The sequence below is a fragment of the Eufriesea mexicana genome, unplaced genomic scaffold, assembly GCF_001483705.2.
Source record: "Eufriesea mexicana isolate 0111107269 unplaced genomic scaffold, ASM148370v2 scaffold10344, whole genome shotgun sequence".
Taxonomy (NCBI): domain Eukaryota; kingdom Metazoa; phylum Arthropoda; class Insecta; order Hymenoptera; family Apidae; genus Eufriesea; species Eufriesea mexicana.
In genome coordinates this window covers 370,202-385,906 of record NW_016918030.1, presented here as the reverse complement: position 1 = coordinate 385,906, position 15,705 = coordinate 370,202, and the positions used below count along the sequence as shown (strand labels likewise).

At 29.4% G+C, this 15,705-nt stretch overlaps 2 protein-coding genes across 2 annotated transcripts; one reads left to right on the top strand and one right to left on the bottom strand.

Annotated features, from left to right (window-relative positions):
• Window positions 1–1,350: 1,350 nt before the first annotated feature.
• On the bottom strand, window positions 1,351–12,784 carry AcCoAS (acetyl coenzyme A synthase). Its single transcript, XM_017908253.1, has 11 exons — window positions 12,413–12,784; window positions 10,252–10,467; window positions 6,763–6,958; window positions 6,034–6,265; window positions 5,671–5,836; window positions 5,393–5,585; window positions 5,148–5,303; window positions 4,835–5,002; window positions 4,568–4,757; window positions 2,027–2,272; window positions 1,351–1,910 (listed from the first exon to the last, which is right to left on the bottom strand). The coding sequence occupies exons 1-11, from the start codon at window positions 12,499–12,501 to the stop codon at window positions 1,714–1,716; spliced, it is 2,049 nt and encodes a 682-aa protein (XP_017763742.1). The 5' UTR covers window positions 12,502–12,784; the 3' UTR covers window positions 1,351–1,713.
• LOC108553389 (enolase) lies at window positions 2,725–4,516 on the top strand. The gene is made up of 4 exons (XM_017908258.1): window positions 2,725–3,119; window positions 3,390–3,514; window positions 3,603–3,851; window positions 3,964–4,516. The coding sequence occupies exons 1-4, from the start codon at window positions 2,725–2,727 to the stop codon at window positions 4,506–4,508; spliced, it is 1,314 nt and encodes a 437-aa protein (XP_017763747.1). The 3' UTR covers window positions 4,509–4,516.
• Window positions 12,785–15,705: the final 2,921 nt, after the last annotated feature.

Genomic DNA, 15,705 nt, shown 5'->3' with positions numbered 1-15,705 from the left:
TTTGTACATGATATTACTCAGTCGATAAGTGTTGAATATTTGATAGCTACGAGAAGGTAAGGTGATTAAATCAATACAACAATTTAATTTAACAGACCAATAATAATTATGTTTTTCAACATAGATATATTTACATATAGATTTTTCACACCTATAGTTAATTTGTTCCGCGAGGAATGATATGCATGTGACATGCCCCTATTAGAGGACACGAGGCAACGTTTTGTTAGACTCATTTTACATATAGTATAACAATTATAAAACCAGCCTTCTAAAAAATTACGGAAAATGCCAACTTTCTTTCGCAAAGTGCGTTAATAATCGTGCGTATACTTAGGTCTTCTGTTTCTCGAAGAGGAACAGAAAATCATCGTAAAAAAAATATTTCGCCAAAATAAAATAGTTTGTTTCTATAACTTTTCACTAATTTTTTTTTTTTTTATAAAGTTATTTTTCACATGTATTTAAGGAAAATCGAAATTGTGAGCAAAAAATTTTACATTATAGCTAATGGACTTGCAATTTTTTATACAGTATTTCTTTAAATATGACGTAGACTGTCATACTTTCATAACCACATTCGTACTTTCAGTTGTCGATAAGTTTCTCTGTAATGCTAACAAGACAAGTAAATCCGAACTATATAAGCGTTGTCGTTGTCGGAAGTCATTCAGAACCTAACAAGATAATAAATAAAATAAACAAAACTAAAAACAACTTTATGAGATTTAAAATGATTTAGAACTGGCTACATCTTTAAACAAGAATAAACAGAATTTTTATGTCATAACATATTCCGAAAATTATGCTATCGTAAAATAATTTAGCGTTACCGTTCAATATATACACATATAATATATAATTACAATTAATTTTTGTAAACTTTTCAAAAGCTTTCAAGATACTTTCATATTATTTAATGTAGACAAATCGTTTAAACATGTGCACCATGAAAGTGTACATTATAAAAGTTTTCAACAATGACAAAGAATTGTACATCTTTCGATTTTTGATATCGCTTATATTCATAAAATATTGCTGCTATGCTGTCGATTGGTGCACAACAATTAATATATTTATAATCGATTTCTGAAAAACCGTAAATAGATTTACCAACATTTCAGGTCTTTTATGATTCTGAAACATATTTTCATTTTACATTCTTAATAATTATCTTGTTTTTTATAGTTATGTAACAGTTTTAGTTTTTTTTTTTTTTGTAACATGTAGTTGTTTTTCGAGGTAATAAAAATATAATTAACTCACTTAAATAATCATATCATTGCTAAGTAATAAATAAATTGTAATTTATAAAACATTCTGTTTCAAGAAATAGATGCTACCGACATAGATGCTACCGACAATATTGGGCTGAAAGTATTAACTATTATTGCATAATAATTGTCTATGAAATAATCGATAAATAGTACTATAAATAATAACTATTAATAAGAGGGAAAGGATTCTAATGTATAGAACAGAAGTTTTTGGTTTAAGATGCTACTTTAAAAACTGATCTGTCTCTCATGATAAAAATTACTCTCCCTGTAGCTGTCCTTTGTGTTCTAATGATAAGTTCTCGCAGTATTTTTTTCGATAGCTATAACTCGAAAGTCTTATATTTTTATCGGTCACCGGAAGCGTGTCGTTATCATTCATTTCTAAGCTACTATGTTTCCACCGAAGGTCGCTACACCAATATGGAAAATTTGCTTAAACTTGCGGCCTCAGTTGGAAAAGAATATCGACGATACTCTCATCGGCTAACGTTGATACATCACCGACATTTTTATCTCCTGCTGCGATTTTCCTAAGTATACGTCTCATGATTTTGCCCGATCGAGTTTTTGGTAGTCCTGGCGCATGTTGAATGATATCCGGTTGTGCAAATGGACCGATTCGTTCACGCACTAAAAATAACACACAATTTATAAAAAAAATATTTTACTAATAATTTACATAACTTAATTGTATATGCTTTTGAAATCTTTAGATATTTAAAAGCTAATTATACATTTATGTTTACCTCTCTTTTTAAGTTCATCTTGTAGTTTTTTGTCAAATTTAGCACCCTCATTGGGTGTGACAAAGCAATAAAGGCATTGACCTTTTACTGGATGTGGCTTACTAACTACTGCAGCTTCAGATACTGAGAAATGTTCAGTTAATACGCTTTCTACTTCTGCTGTAGACATAAGATGACCAGAAACATTTAACATATCATCAATACGACCGGTTATCCACAGATAACCATCTGCATCACGCCTAGCGCCTGAAATTAAATGTATATCTATATTTAATATAAACTAGAAAATACGTACTTATTAGCACATATATATTTTCAAATAAAATTGCATATATTTCATTCTATATACGAATAAAATATTACAATTCTCACATTATAATTCTACTTGAAAACTAAAAAAAGAAAAAGAAATACTTCTTTATTCTCTATATAATAAAGAAGAAATAAATATTGTTCCAATTCATCTTAAAAAAATATAAGAAAAGAAGTATACATGTGTAGAACCTCAGTTGTTTTATCCAAAATGGCTATAACCATGGTTTAATTCACAAAAGCTCTCATTAAAAAATTCTCAATAGCAATAATGCAACTCCATTAGCCATATTAAAGTCTTTCCAATTCCTTTTTGATAAAAAAGACATATCCTGACTTAATAATTATTATAATTATTTACAAACGAATTTATAAGGGAATACACGATGCCTATACAGAAGGTTAAAGCTCGTCAAATTTTTGATTCCAGAGGTGATCCAACTTTGGAAGTAGATATAATTACAGATGTTGGATTATTGAGATCTTCGGTACCGTCTGTTCTGGTACCAAACCCTAATCAGGCACAAGAACTAAGGGATGGAAATGAAGCTATGTATCATGGACGTTCAGTATTTAGAGCTGTTGACATGGTCAATAATGTAATTGCACCTCAACTTCTGAAATCGAGATTAGAAGCTTGCCAACAAATGGAGATAGATAGTTTATTAAACCGTTTAGATGGTACTGAGAATAAATCGAAATTAGGTGCGAATGCAATCCTTGGTGTCTCCATAGCCTGCTGTAAAGCTGGCGCCGCGAAAAAAGGCCTTCCAGTTTACAGGTAACTTCTAGAGAATAATAATTAAGAGAATATATTTCCTAATGCATTATTCACATTAAATAGATTTGAAAGAAGCTGGTACGGCTAAGTACAAACATTATTTCTCTTTAATTAAATATCACAAGATATTTTTTTATTTGATTTTAAAATTTCATAAAACTTAATAATTTTCATACGAAAAGTAAACATATCAAAAGATCCTAAACGAATAAAGATTAAAGGATTTAATCCACATACAGCTCTAAATACGATTTCTTTCCTGTTTTGTAGATATATTGCAGAATTAGCGGAAAATGGAGAACTTTATATACCTGTTCCCAGTTTCAACATGATTAGTGGAGGCAGGCATGCTAATAATACAATACCATGTCAAGAATTTATGATTTTGCCTATAGGTATCCTTACTTTCTTATCATTTTATATTTTGTCTTTTGATTAATATTCTATCTTGCTGGGTACATCTTTCATCTTATAAATTACTAGGAGCTGAAAGTTTTGCTGATGCTATGAAAATGGGTACCGAAGTATATAGAGTACTCGAACAGAAGATTGCAACTGCTCAAGAAATTCAGTTACCCCTTCCAGTCAGCGACGAAGGTGCATTTACACCCTTAGAATTGGAGGAAGATAAAGAGGCTTTATTATTATTAGATGAATCAATTAAGGAGGCAGGATATGAGGGAAAAATTAAGATAGGAATAGACATGGCAGCCAGTGCCTTTTACAAAGAAGGTTAATAAAATTTATAAAGGCTGTAGTATACGATAACTGAAGCTACATAATAACTTAATAAGATTGAACAAAATTGATTAAAATAAAATATAACATATGTTTTTTGTAATAGGAGGATATGATTTAGCATTTAAAACAGAAGATTCTGATCCTGACGAATATATGGAGGCAGAAGCACTGAAAGATCAATATTTAGAATATTTTACAGAATTTCCATCTCTTGTCTCGATCGAAGATCCATTCGACCAAGAAGATTGGGAAGGTTGGCTCACATTAGCTGATCAAGATATTCAAATTGTTTCTGATGATTTAACAGCGATGAATATTGATCGAATTGAGGAAGCTATTGAAAGACAAATGGCTAACGCTCTCGTACTGAGACTCTCCCAAGTTGGAACCGTAACGGAGGCAATTAACTGTGCAAAAATAGCGAGAATCAGTAACTGGGGATATATTGTGACAGCTTGTGAAGGAGAAACTGAAGATAATTTTGTAGCTGATTTTGCTATAGGATTATCTGCTGGACAATTTAAAGCTGGGGCGCCTTGTAGAAGCGAAAGAACTGCCAAGTATAACCAGATATTAAGAATCGAAGAGGAACTTGGAAAAGACGCAAAATATGCTGGTCTTAATTTCAGAAATCCGTTAGCTAAATAATTCTTTATTTCAACCCAATCTCTAGTTATCAAATTTGAAGTTCAAGTTTATCAACTTACCATCTCCCGTGCAATAATATCCATGAAATCTATCGAAATATGTATTTTGGAAGCGTTGATGATTTCCATAGAGAGATCTCATCATCCCTGGCCAAGGTTGACGGAAAACTAAGTATCCCTCACCTTCACCTTCAATTAATCGACCATCTTCGTCCAAAATTTCTGGTAAGACCCCAAAGAATGGGAACGTCTAGCAAGAAAAATAATAAATGTATTAATTGCGTTATTTATCGAGTTGATAATAAGAAATATATAATAGAAACTTACTGCAGAACCCGGTTTCATTGGCGTAGCACCAGGAAGGGGAGTGATTACATGACCACCGGTTTCCGTTTGCCAAAACGTGTCCGATATACTGCATTTCCCATGACCAACAATATTATAAAACCAAAGCCACGCTTCAGGATTTATTGGCTCTCCAACAGAACCCAAAACCTAAAAAAAACATGAATTATTTTATAACTTCAATGCTGCTAGTACAAACATTATATAAAGATTAATATATATAAATAAAATACATATTATTTTGGACAAAAGTATAATTTTTAAATATCTAGGATTTTTTGACATTTTGACTTACTTTTAAAGTAGATAAATTGTGTTTCTTCACTAATTCATCTCCAAACTTCATAAGCGATCTAATTGCAGTCGGTGCAGTATAAAATTGCGTGACTTTATACTTGTCGATGACTGCCCAGTATCGATCGTTCCCTGGATAGAACGGTGTTCCTTCAAACTATAGATTGTAAATTTTCAAAATAGGTTTCTTAGTATATCATGAATCATTATTACTAATTAAAGAAAAATAAATTTTTTTGAACCTACAATAATTGATGTGGCTCCATTTGCCAGTGGACCATATACAACATATGTATGACCAGTGATCCAACCAACGTCTGCTGTACACCAGTACACATCACCAGGATGATAATCAAACACGTACTTAAACGTTGTAGCTGCGTAGATTAGGTAACCAGCTGTAGTATGTAAGACACCTTTTGGTTTCCCTGTTGAGCCACTATGAAGAAAAACATTCCAAATTTATGCATATATATACTAAAAAAAAAAAAAATAAGAGACAAACATTTTATTCGGAAATTTACCTTGTGTATAAAATAAAAAGTGGATCTTCTGCATTCATCCATACGGGATAACATTTGTCCTCAACTTCTTCCATTTCGTCATGCCACCAAGCATCACGATCGTCATCCCATGGAATTTGTGGTAGATCAAAGCCATTTCCCTCACCGTTTACACCATTTATTTTTCCTTTAAAAAGTTCAAAAAAACTACTTCTTACTCTTTTCTTTCTTTTTACTTACATTAATTATATGTAAAAATGATTATTTTTCAATTTCAAGAAAATGTGTAAAGAAATAATTGGAGTATTTTTAAGCTGTATTTATATCTAGATTTTGCAGCCTAAATTAATTTTTTGATTATTAAATAAGTTCTTTTCTGAATACCTGTTGCATCTGATCTAGTACCCTGTGGATTACTCAGCCTTCTAAGGTGTGCTACTACTATGCACCATTCAACCACGTGGCCGTTCTTTTTAACTTTGTCCAAAGCTTCATCACAGATAGTCTTCAAAAATAGAAGTTTTTCGCCTCTCCATACACCATCGGTCGTAATTAAAACTTTCGCTTTCGAATCCAAGATGCGTTCTGCCAGCGAATCAGAAGAGTAGCCTCCAAACTAATTAAATATACAATATATAATAAAAAAATATTTAATATACACTATAAGCGATTCTATTTTTTAGAAGTTATTAATTATTATTTAATTTAAAAGGTATTAACATGTTTTTTCTACAATATCAATAACCCAAAATATCTACATAAAAATATCGACCAAAACAATTCTGTCGAAGATGACAATATATATACTTATCCCATTTAAAGAAACATGATTCAGCACATATTGTTATACATATATTTGATAAGATATATTCTAATGATAAAAAATAAAAAATATTTTGAACTCTTGTTTACTAAGCACTCTATCTTTTATTACTTAAATTTAATTACACCAGAATAATATAGCTATATCTAAACAAAATAAATTTTTATTAAATTATGATAAAAATATACTTTACAACTCATTGCTTAATAAAACTAATCATTGCGTTATATTTTCATTCATATTTTAAATGTCTATAAGATCGATAACTATTTGGATCAAAAATTATTTACCACTACGCTATGAACAGCGCCAATTCTGGTACACGCGAGCATGGCAATGGGCAATTCTAGTATCATCGGCATGTAAATCGCAACACGGTCTCCTTTCGTCACTCCCTTTGATTTCAAAACATTCGCGAATCTGCATACTTCCTCCAGTAATTTTCTGTATGTCAACCGCGAATAATCATCGGGATCGTTGCCCTCCCTGAAACAGAATTACATAATCCAATTAATTTCCGTTTGATCTCATTGTTCGACGTTTTATGATCGAGTTAAATATTTCTAGATAATTGTCGTGACTATCATGATAATGTTAACGTATCACTGGCATGAATCAGTAAACTTCTCATTAATTCACGTGTTCCTTAGTTATGCTAATTATTCAAAATTTTTGAATTACTATTTGGGAAGTAAATTTAAAGTTCAAATTTCATATCCTTAAATATATACGATTTGGAATATTTTCATATGTATCTTTTTTAGATATTTGTCATTGAATTCAGTTTCAGAATAATCAAATCAATATAACAGAAACAGCTATACAAATTTTTACATGCATCTTACGTGACGATGGGAAACGAAGTTTCTCCCTGAATAAATTCATTTTTAAATAATCCAGAGTCCTTTTCATCAGTTGAAACATCGTTTCATACGCAAATAATCTTTGACTAAGATTTACATCTACTGCATTGAATGGATAATAATGTTTAGCAAGTTTAAAGCGAGAGTTCGAATGTAAAAATGCATGTTTATCTCCTCTTTATATAATATCATTTGTAGAGTACTTGTTCGTTCACTATTCGTAAGACCAAGATCAACATACCAGTTATACATATCGATCTATTTATACTCCTAAAAAGTAAATCATTAAGAGCCTGGCGTGATTTAGTAAATAATGTTTGATAATACGAAAATCGTAACGGCTAGTTGTATAAAATGTGTTATCTTTATCCCTTCACTAACTAGACTGATAACGTTCTGGATTTAAAAATCGATAAAAATATACTTATTTATCGTCGTATTTGGATATTTTAGATCTTGTTCTATATTAATAGAATATTAATTTTCCAATTTTCCATACTGCTTTGATGCTGCTTTGATTCATCATTAAATCATAATTGGGTATCTTTTTATGTTACTCTCGCAAATTTTCTTAACATTAATTACACGTTATTAGTACAATGTAAAAAATGAGCAAATCTTTTGATAATCACAAAAGTGGAATTTATGATAAGTAATATATATAGTAAATTTTGGTTTAGATTAACATACCTTTTTCCTATATCTATGATCTGTTTTGGTGGTACTTTAATTTATAATTCAATACTTCTAATGTATAATTCAATACTATAATTCAGTACTACCTTTTTTACAATTTTTCTTAATATTTTATATATAAATCTTAAAATTATAATTTGGGTAATTAAAATGATGATACCTACAATAAGTTTAAAAAATTAGCAAATATTTCAAAAATTAAAAACATGAGAGTTGCGATAAGTATTACATATGGTAATATATTCTAGCATTATATAAAAATTATGGAAGTGTAAAGTTTTTATATCATGGATGAAATAAATTTTGTACGTTTTTCCTCGTTCAATTGTTTTTTTGATGGCACTAATGAATGGCAAAAGAACTGTGTTATACGCGCGAACTTTAATTTTTGTAAACCAGTCGTGTTTGAAGAGTCGTATCAGAGGAACATTGTACAGTCACGTGAGCAAACTCGATCGGACCACGTGCATGTGACCAATCAGGAAACAACCGCTGGCTTTGTGCCAAATTTTAAACGAATAGGAGAACATCGCAAGACAGGGGCAAACGATCGAATAGAAAAAGCAACTTGCTTGATTCATAGATTGATCGTGTAAGCATAGGATTTCTTTACGAATTCTTTTGCTGTCGTTTTCTTCCTGAAAAGATATGACTAGAAAACTAGAAAATCATAACGTACCGAAATATATTTAATATCATGCGTTTGGATCTTCACAGAAATAAATATATATTTCTCTTAATACATTATTATTGTCAATATATGTTTGTGATACACTTTAATTTGAAAAAAAAGAAAAATAATAATAATGAAAATATAACAATAAAATAATATAACACTAAAAATACATAATTAAAGAAATATTTATATTTTATTTTCTATCTGAAGTTAGAGCGGGATAATCACATTAAATATTATTTTTACTGAAAAGAAATAAAAGAAATAAGAAATATTTGAGATAGAAAAATTATAGAAAGATTATAGAGAATAAATAGAGTCATAAAAATGTTTTTCTTTGAACTATTGACCGATATTAAATGCAAAAGAAACGAGATTAGAAAAGATACCGGTATTAAATGGCAAATAATTTGTTTCAGAGGCAATGAAAAATGTACCTGTACAAAAATGGTGAAAAATATTTAAAGAAATAGTTGAACTAGAAGCAGAAAAGAGGACGCTAAAGAAATGGTCTGTTCAGTCAGCAATTTCACCAGACACTTTCCAAACCTTGTCCAAATATGACGTGTAATACTACAATAAAAGCGAAGAAAAAATTGTATCATTTATGCAACACTTGAATGACTTGCGTCTATAAACAGCGGTATATCTTGCATAGCAATGAAGCTCTGAAAGCAGTGCCTTTCAAAGGAGCGCTTTAGATAATTATATTTAAGTTATTTATCTCAGAGAGTTACTAAGTAGATCCACGTGTGGAATGAAAGTCTCTGGTGAATGTAAAAGCATGCACGCGTAATCTTTTATCTTTCAACAATAAGCGCACGAGCTAGCTAGATCTATAATAACCTAACTCCAGTAGTGCCTTGTCCGTGCACAAGAGAGATTTTTTTTATATTTGCCTAAAAATGAAAAACGTTAGTGACTTTAATTTGCATGTACGAATAGGAAATTTATGTAATTAAATACGTGAATTTCTCATGGAATACCGGTTCAGAATTCTTTTGGATTTAACTGAAAATGTTTTGAAAACAACGGTTAAGAATTCAGAATTTCAAAAAAGGTATATAACATTGACAGATATATGACAAAGAAATAAAATAATACAAAGAAAGAAGAGATTTTCGGATAATATATTTCTATGCCAATTCCATAGATATTATTAAATAATAATGTCGGAAAAATAAGATGTGTCCTGAAATTAATTTTCATAAAACGCATAATGTATTTTAAAATAGTGATTACGTAATACGAATCGTCAAACATTAACTGAATTCATACTAACGATAAGTCAATGTTTTTACTAATAAGCTAAGATAATCCAAGTACTTGCACTATATTTTTCCATAATAATTTTCCAGAACAAAGAAAAACAAATGTATTCGTGAATTATTTTTATCATTCCTTACTCTCAGACGAACTTATCATACATTCCTGTGTATCAGTTATTCGAAACAGTTGGATGTACTTCTGATTTCATAACAATTTGAATTTCTGCGAGCGCATTAAATGATATTTGAATAACAGAAGGAAACCCAGTTTCTTACCAATAAAATGCAATCTTGTCACCGTTTCCACTCTTCACATTTTTATCCAACAAATTGAAACTTATGTTCGTGGATGCACCCTCCAACCATTTTATGAAAATATCGCCCTTACTCAGGTCGAAATTATAGGAATGGAACTTATCTTCCAACACCGGTGTTTCCCAATAAAATTCTTTTGCAATTTCGCCCCAGAATTCCGGCGGATTATTCACGGATCTGAAAAACAAACAGTTGTGGAATTCGAAAACAATTTCTTTAATACCGTTAAAGAGATGTCATGAATAATACGCATTCGATAGATCGATTGTATTGTATTTTTCATGGCGAATGTTTGCGATAATTTGTATGATATGTTATTAGGCAAGAAATGATTGATATTGCTGTGATAAATGAATAATGTTTTCTTTGTATAAGGAAATAAAATATGCAAGAAAAGGTATTGATCTAAATGTTAAAGAAAAAATAACAAAATAATGAAATTTCTAATAATGAAATACTAAAGAAATTAAAAATCTAAAAAATTAAATTAAATTGAAATAAACTAAATTTAATACAAAAATTTAATTCTTCGATTAAATTCTTTAAATTTGGAATCAAATTTGTTACTAACTTCAACCACAATCCTTTCTGTGATGATTATAATAGGTCATAGGTTATCCAGGCACCATATAAAGCTCAATTAGAACTTAATTAAAATTTTGTTTTAACTGAATTTATTAGAAAAGGTAAAAATAAAACCTTTTTTGCTCATTAATTGATGTAAAATATTATTGAAAGAATAATCGATTAATATTGTATGAAAATAGCGACAAATGAATCATTCATTTGAGTAGAGATAAGTGAGGTGTTAAGTCCATGTAAGAAATGTTAAAGAAAAAAAAAAGAATATTTCATTATGGAATGGAAATTTATTTAATATTTAGTTATTACTGAGTTGATAAAAAAAATATCATTCTATTTTATAAGAACATAATTAAATATTATAACTTGACATAACGAAGAACTTTCTTGCAAACAAAAATGATTTACTTAAATTAAGATCTTTTCTAAGTTATTCAACACACAAATCCACGAGATGAGTGGAACTTGTTTCCTATAGCAAGCTACTAGAGGGATCGATATCATTGTTCTATTTCCATAATACACATCTATCATATTATTATGTAAAAGAATTAGACTTTCAAAAATCATTCATACGCTATTGCATAAATTTTACGTAAAACGTGCGCACGATATGATAGAATAACATGAACTTGGTAACTTTTTTTAATACATTATTTTTGATGCAGCTTTCACAGTTTACGAGAACTCTAATAGATATTACTAACATATCAAACAGTGTTTATATACTGCGGTAAAAATGAGCGTTTTTCTCAGATTAATCAACAAAAAAATTATACCTTGTTAACATTTTCACAATTCGTCAAAAATTATTTAAAATTTCGATTCAATTATTTAAAACTATTTGAAACCAGTTCCTGGAAGATGTCAGCACAGATCGCGCCCTAGAATCAGGCTTTCATAAATAACAGTGACTATCATATAGGAAATTCATTTAATAAACACGTTTAACATTATTTGCAATTCATATATCTTTCCATTTATCAATTCATTTTCTTTCATTGTCTCGTACTAATTCCTCGAACACTGCTGCATTTAATTACATAACTCATAAAACAAATCCATTATCATCTAAGAAACAAATACGAGACAGATTTCCTTCAAATAAATTGTCAATGATATTCGATTGAAATGAAATAATGTATCTATTATTAGAAGACAAAGGTTCGATTCAAATAGAATTGTAATTATTTATACCAAATGACTTTAGAATATGAAATTTTCATTCAAAAACTGACATGTAATAAAATCTTAAAACTTTTCGATTAAAGTACCCGTTAAAGTTATTGATTCGTAGCAATGTTAATTTTCGAATTAAAAATAATATTTATCGTGAAATGTCATTGAAATTTAGAAACAAATATCGATTCGTAATAACAGAAACTATAATTTAAAAAGCAAAACCACAGAAAAGAGTTGACAGAAAAGGGATGAAAAATATCAATCGTGAGATGTCGGGAGCTACACTGTGCCATCTGTCATCCCTCTTGTACCGACTAAGCTCTATAGAACATTTTCTATTTCAAATAGAACCACTCACTTCTCATGCATCTTTCTGTATTGCTCCATGCTGCTGCAGTATGCATTCTTCACGAGTTTTTGATTGGGGTAGTATATTTTATCCGCCATCTTCTTGGTTTTAGTGTTTCAAGTTTTGCTTTGACCCTTTTCAATTCCGCAATCCCTTAGTACAGACTCGAGTGGTCAATCAATAAAGAATAGGCTCGAAATGTGACCACGAACACTTGAACACGTAATTTTGATTTGTTTTATATCCTTTACTTGAAATAGGTTCGGTATGAAGGATAAGGACGGGTATCACGACAAGATTTGGGGTGAACGGAGGAGGCACGACAATTGCTCGGAAGCGTGCACCTCCGCTCTCTTTTCTGTTACAGCTCGGCTGATAAACCGCGACTGGGTAGCTAGCTGGCAATACCGTCGACCAATGTTGGCGTCGTTAGTATCGTGAGAGAGAGAGAGAGGAGACGCCGGCAGGGACGTATCCTTAAAAAGAGAAACTACGATTACATATCAATATGTACACAAAATAAAATTTTGAATACATAGAATAAAAGAAACATTTTTACTACTATTAGTCTCTAAGGACTCCGTTTAACATTATCGTGTCTCTTTATTCGATTAATTTGATCATTCAGAAAGATAAATAACATTAAAACAATTATAAGATATTAGGTACTATATTATTATATATAAAGATAAAATACTATTATGTTGATTATACAAGGTATACAACTTTTTATTTTTACTCAAATTTTCATTTGGCTTAAATAATTTAATTACGTATTGCGCAATATGAATGCGCATAAGACAGAGAATTCCGAACTTATCGACGCAGGTGATCGAACCTAACCTTGTTAATACATTCATTCTATTAAGTGTATTCTGTTGTATTAAATGATCGTGTGTGAAGTAAAAGTAGAATTTGCATTTGTTTTAAGTAGTTTGCGCATTGATTGAAATTAATGTGATTTGGAAAAAATTGTTTTGATTTAACAAATATGTTCGATGTTTTTATCACGTTGTTATTTCATAATTATGTACAAAGTCTTCAAAATATCATAAAGTTACGAGAAAATTACAGTTAAGTAACAAGATTAGCAAGATTAATGACAGTAAGATAAACTGTTAGCAAGGTTAGATTTGATCTACTATATCGTGTGATTGGCAGTATTTTTATTTAAATGCATTCATATTGTAGATCATGTGACCATGCACTTGGAATACCGTGTAAATACGTAACATTTTTTTCGTAAATTTTAAAGACAAGGAAGACAAAATTTGATTTTTTCTAATCATATGTAGTTCTGCGATATTATTATTCAATAATATTTCTAACTTAATTTGTAACAGTGACATAAATATGACAATTTGTTCTTTCTGTTTTTTCGCGCGCATATGGTTGACATATGTAATTACATAACTTTAATTTGAAAATACGCAAATAAGATGTGGGAACTATTCAAAGTCAAATTACTTGAAAACATTATTTTTAGACAAAGACGAAATACAATTTTTTAAATATCTACGAATTTACAACTTTTCAATATGATTTTCAACAGTGTTTATTCATACGAGCAAACAAATCTATTAATATTAAGAGCAGTGTTAATATTTGGAAATAAAAAGGTAATCAAATTATCTAATCAAATTTTTTAGTTCAAACTATTAGCATTCTTTATATTTATATATACAATCGAAATCTTTATAGCATTACAATTGGTTGCGAAGCAATTAAATTACCAACTAACTGACATACATATCCCTGTTTCCGTTTAACCTCTTACCAACAACTTTTACGATCTCTCATAATCGATAATACGGTATGCGGATCTAAGCTCAATCCGTATTTTTGCTCAAATTAACACCATTAAATTATCGACACGGTAATTAGAGAACAATGTGTTCAGAGTCATTGTAACGTCACTTTATGTATTCTTACAGGAAATACGACTAGAGTTTTTATTTTTTTATCGTGTACGTAACAGTGACAGATATCGATCTTGAATCTGGCAAGGACTCGATCATTGGTGAACGGTATTTAGTCAATAGCATTGCAAGGACTCGATTCAAGGATCGATAGTAATCGTAACGCAGTTTCCTTTACAGCACTAATATATATTACACATGACAGTCATATTTTATTGTACTTATTTAAGATTAATTGTAATTATTTATGTAATTATAATATTATTATTATAAAATTATATTTTTACTTTAAAATATTTGTACAGTATTATTATAGCATATATTAAACGTAGTTTAGATAAGCATATAATTTAATATTTTTTATTTTCTATGTCATATTGTTCTATGGAAAATTTAACAAAATGGATTGAAATATACTGGAAACCAATAGTTTGTAGTAATACTTCAACTGTGTCATATTCATTTCTACAGGAAAAATTTTGTGTGAAAATTAATAAAAGTATCGAAAGGAAATGATATTTGAAAAATGTTGGTTAGACATTGAATGATCTATTATTAATTTTTATCGTCAACATGTCTGGTACTATGAAATATGGACTTGACGTCAAAAATTGAACTTGTTTTTCTATACATTTTTTCTTTTTTCGACGTTATCTAACATATAACAGTTATATTTACACAATTATTTCGATAAGAAATAAATACGTAGAATATATGAAACTATTAATACTTATTTATATTCAGTATTTTATTATGTAATGTTCTTTATGTTTGATATTTTTATCTTGTTTTTGTTTATTAGCTATATTTGGTGGTGAAATGTCTTATCACAAATTATTTTAATACGAATATGTACCAGTTAGTCGTAATATGAATTTATCATATATAATGACGTAACAGTAAGTATTTAAAAGTATTTACTTATATGTACCTTAGCATTTTTAAAATCTTAGCAATTATCAAAAAGAATCTCAATTTGCTAATTAAGAAATATAAATCAATTAATCATCCAATGTGTCAATTAATTCATTTATTAGAAATTTTTTGTATTAAATTTACTCTTTACTTATTCGAAATCTATTTTTATTGAATCATCACATTGTATGTAAATTATATTATATTTATGTTTGTTACTGTTGATTAAAGAAAATTTATTTCTAATTCCGCATCTAAAGAAATGTCTAAGCAAAAAGCCGTAAAAAATTTAATTACTCAGAAGAAATGTATAAGAAATGTACGTAAAAGGCTATTTAACAAATTTCAAATGTAGTTTAAAATAAGATATGAAAGCGTATTATAAAAGACGTTTAACTAGTTTTCAACTGTCAAATTAGTATTAATTCCACGTTGACTTAATCGCGTCTATTCGATAATGCCACCATC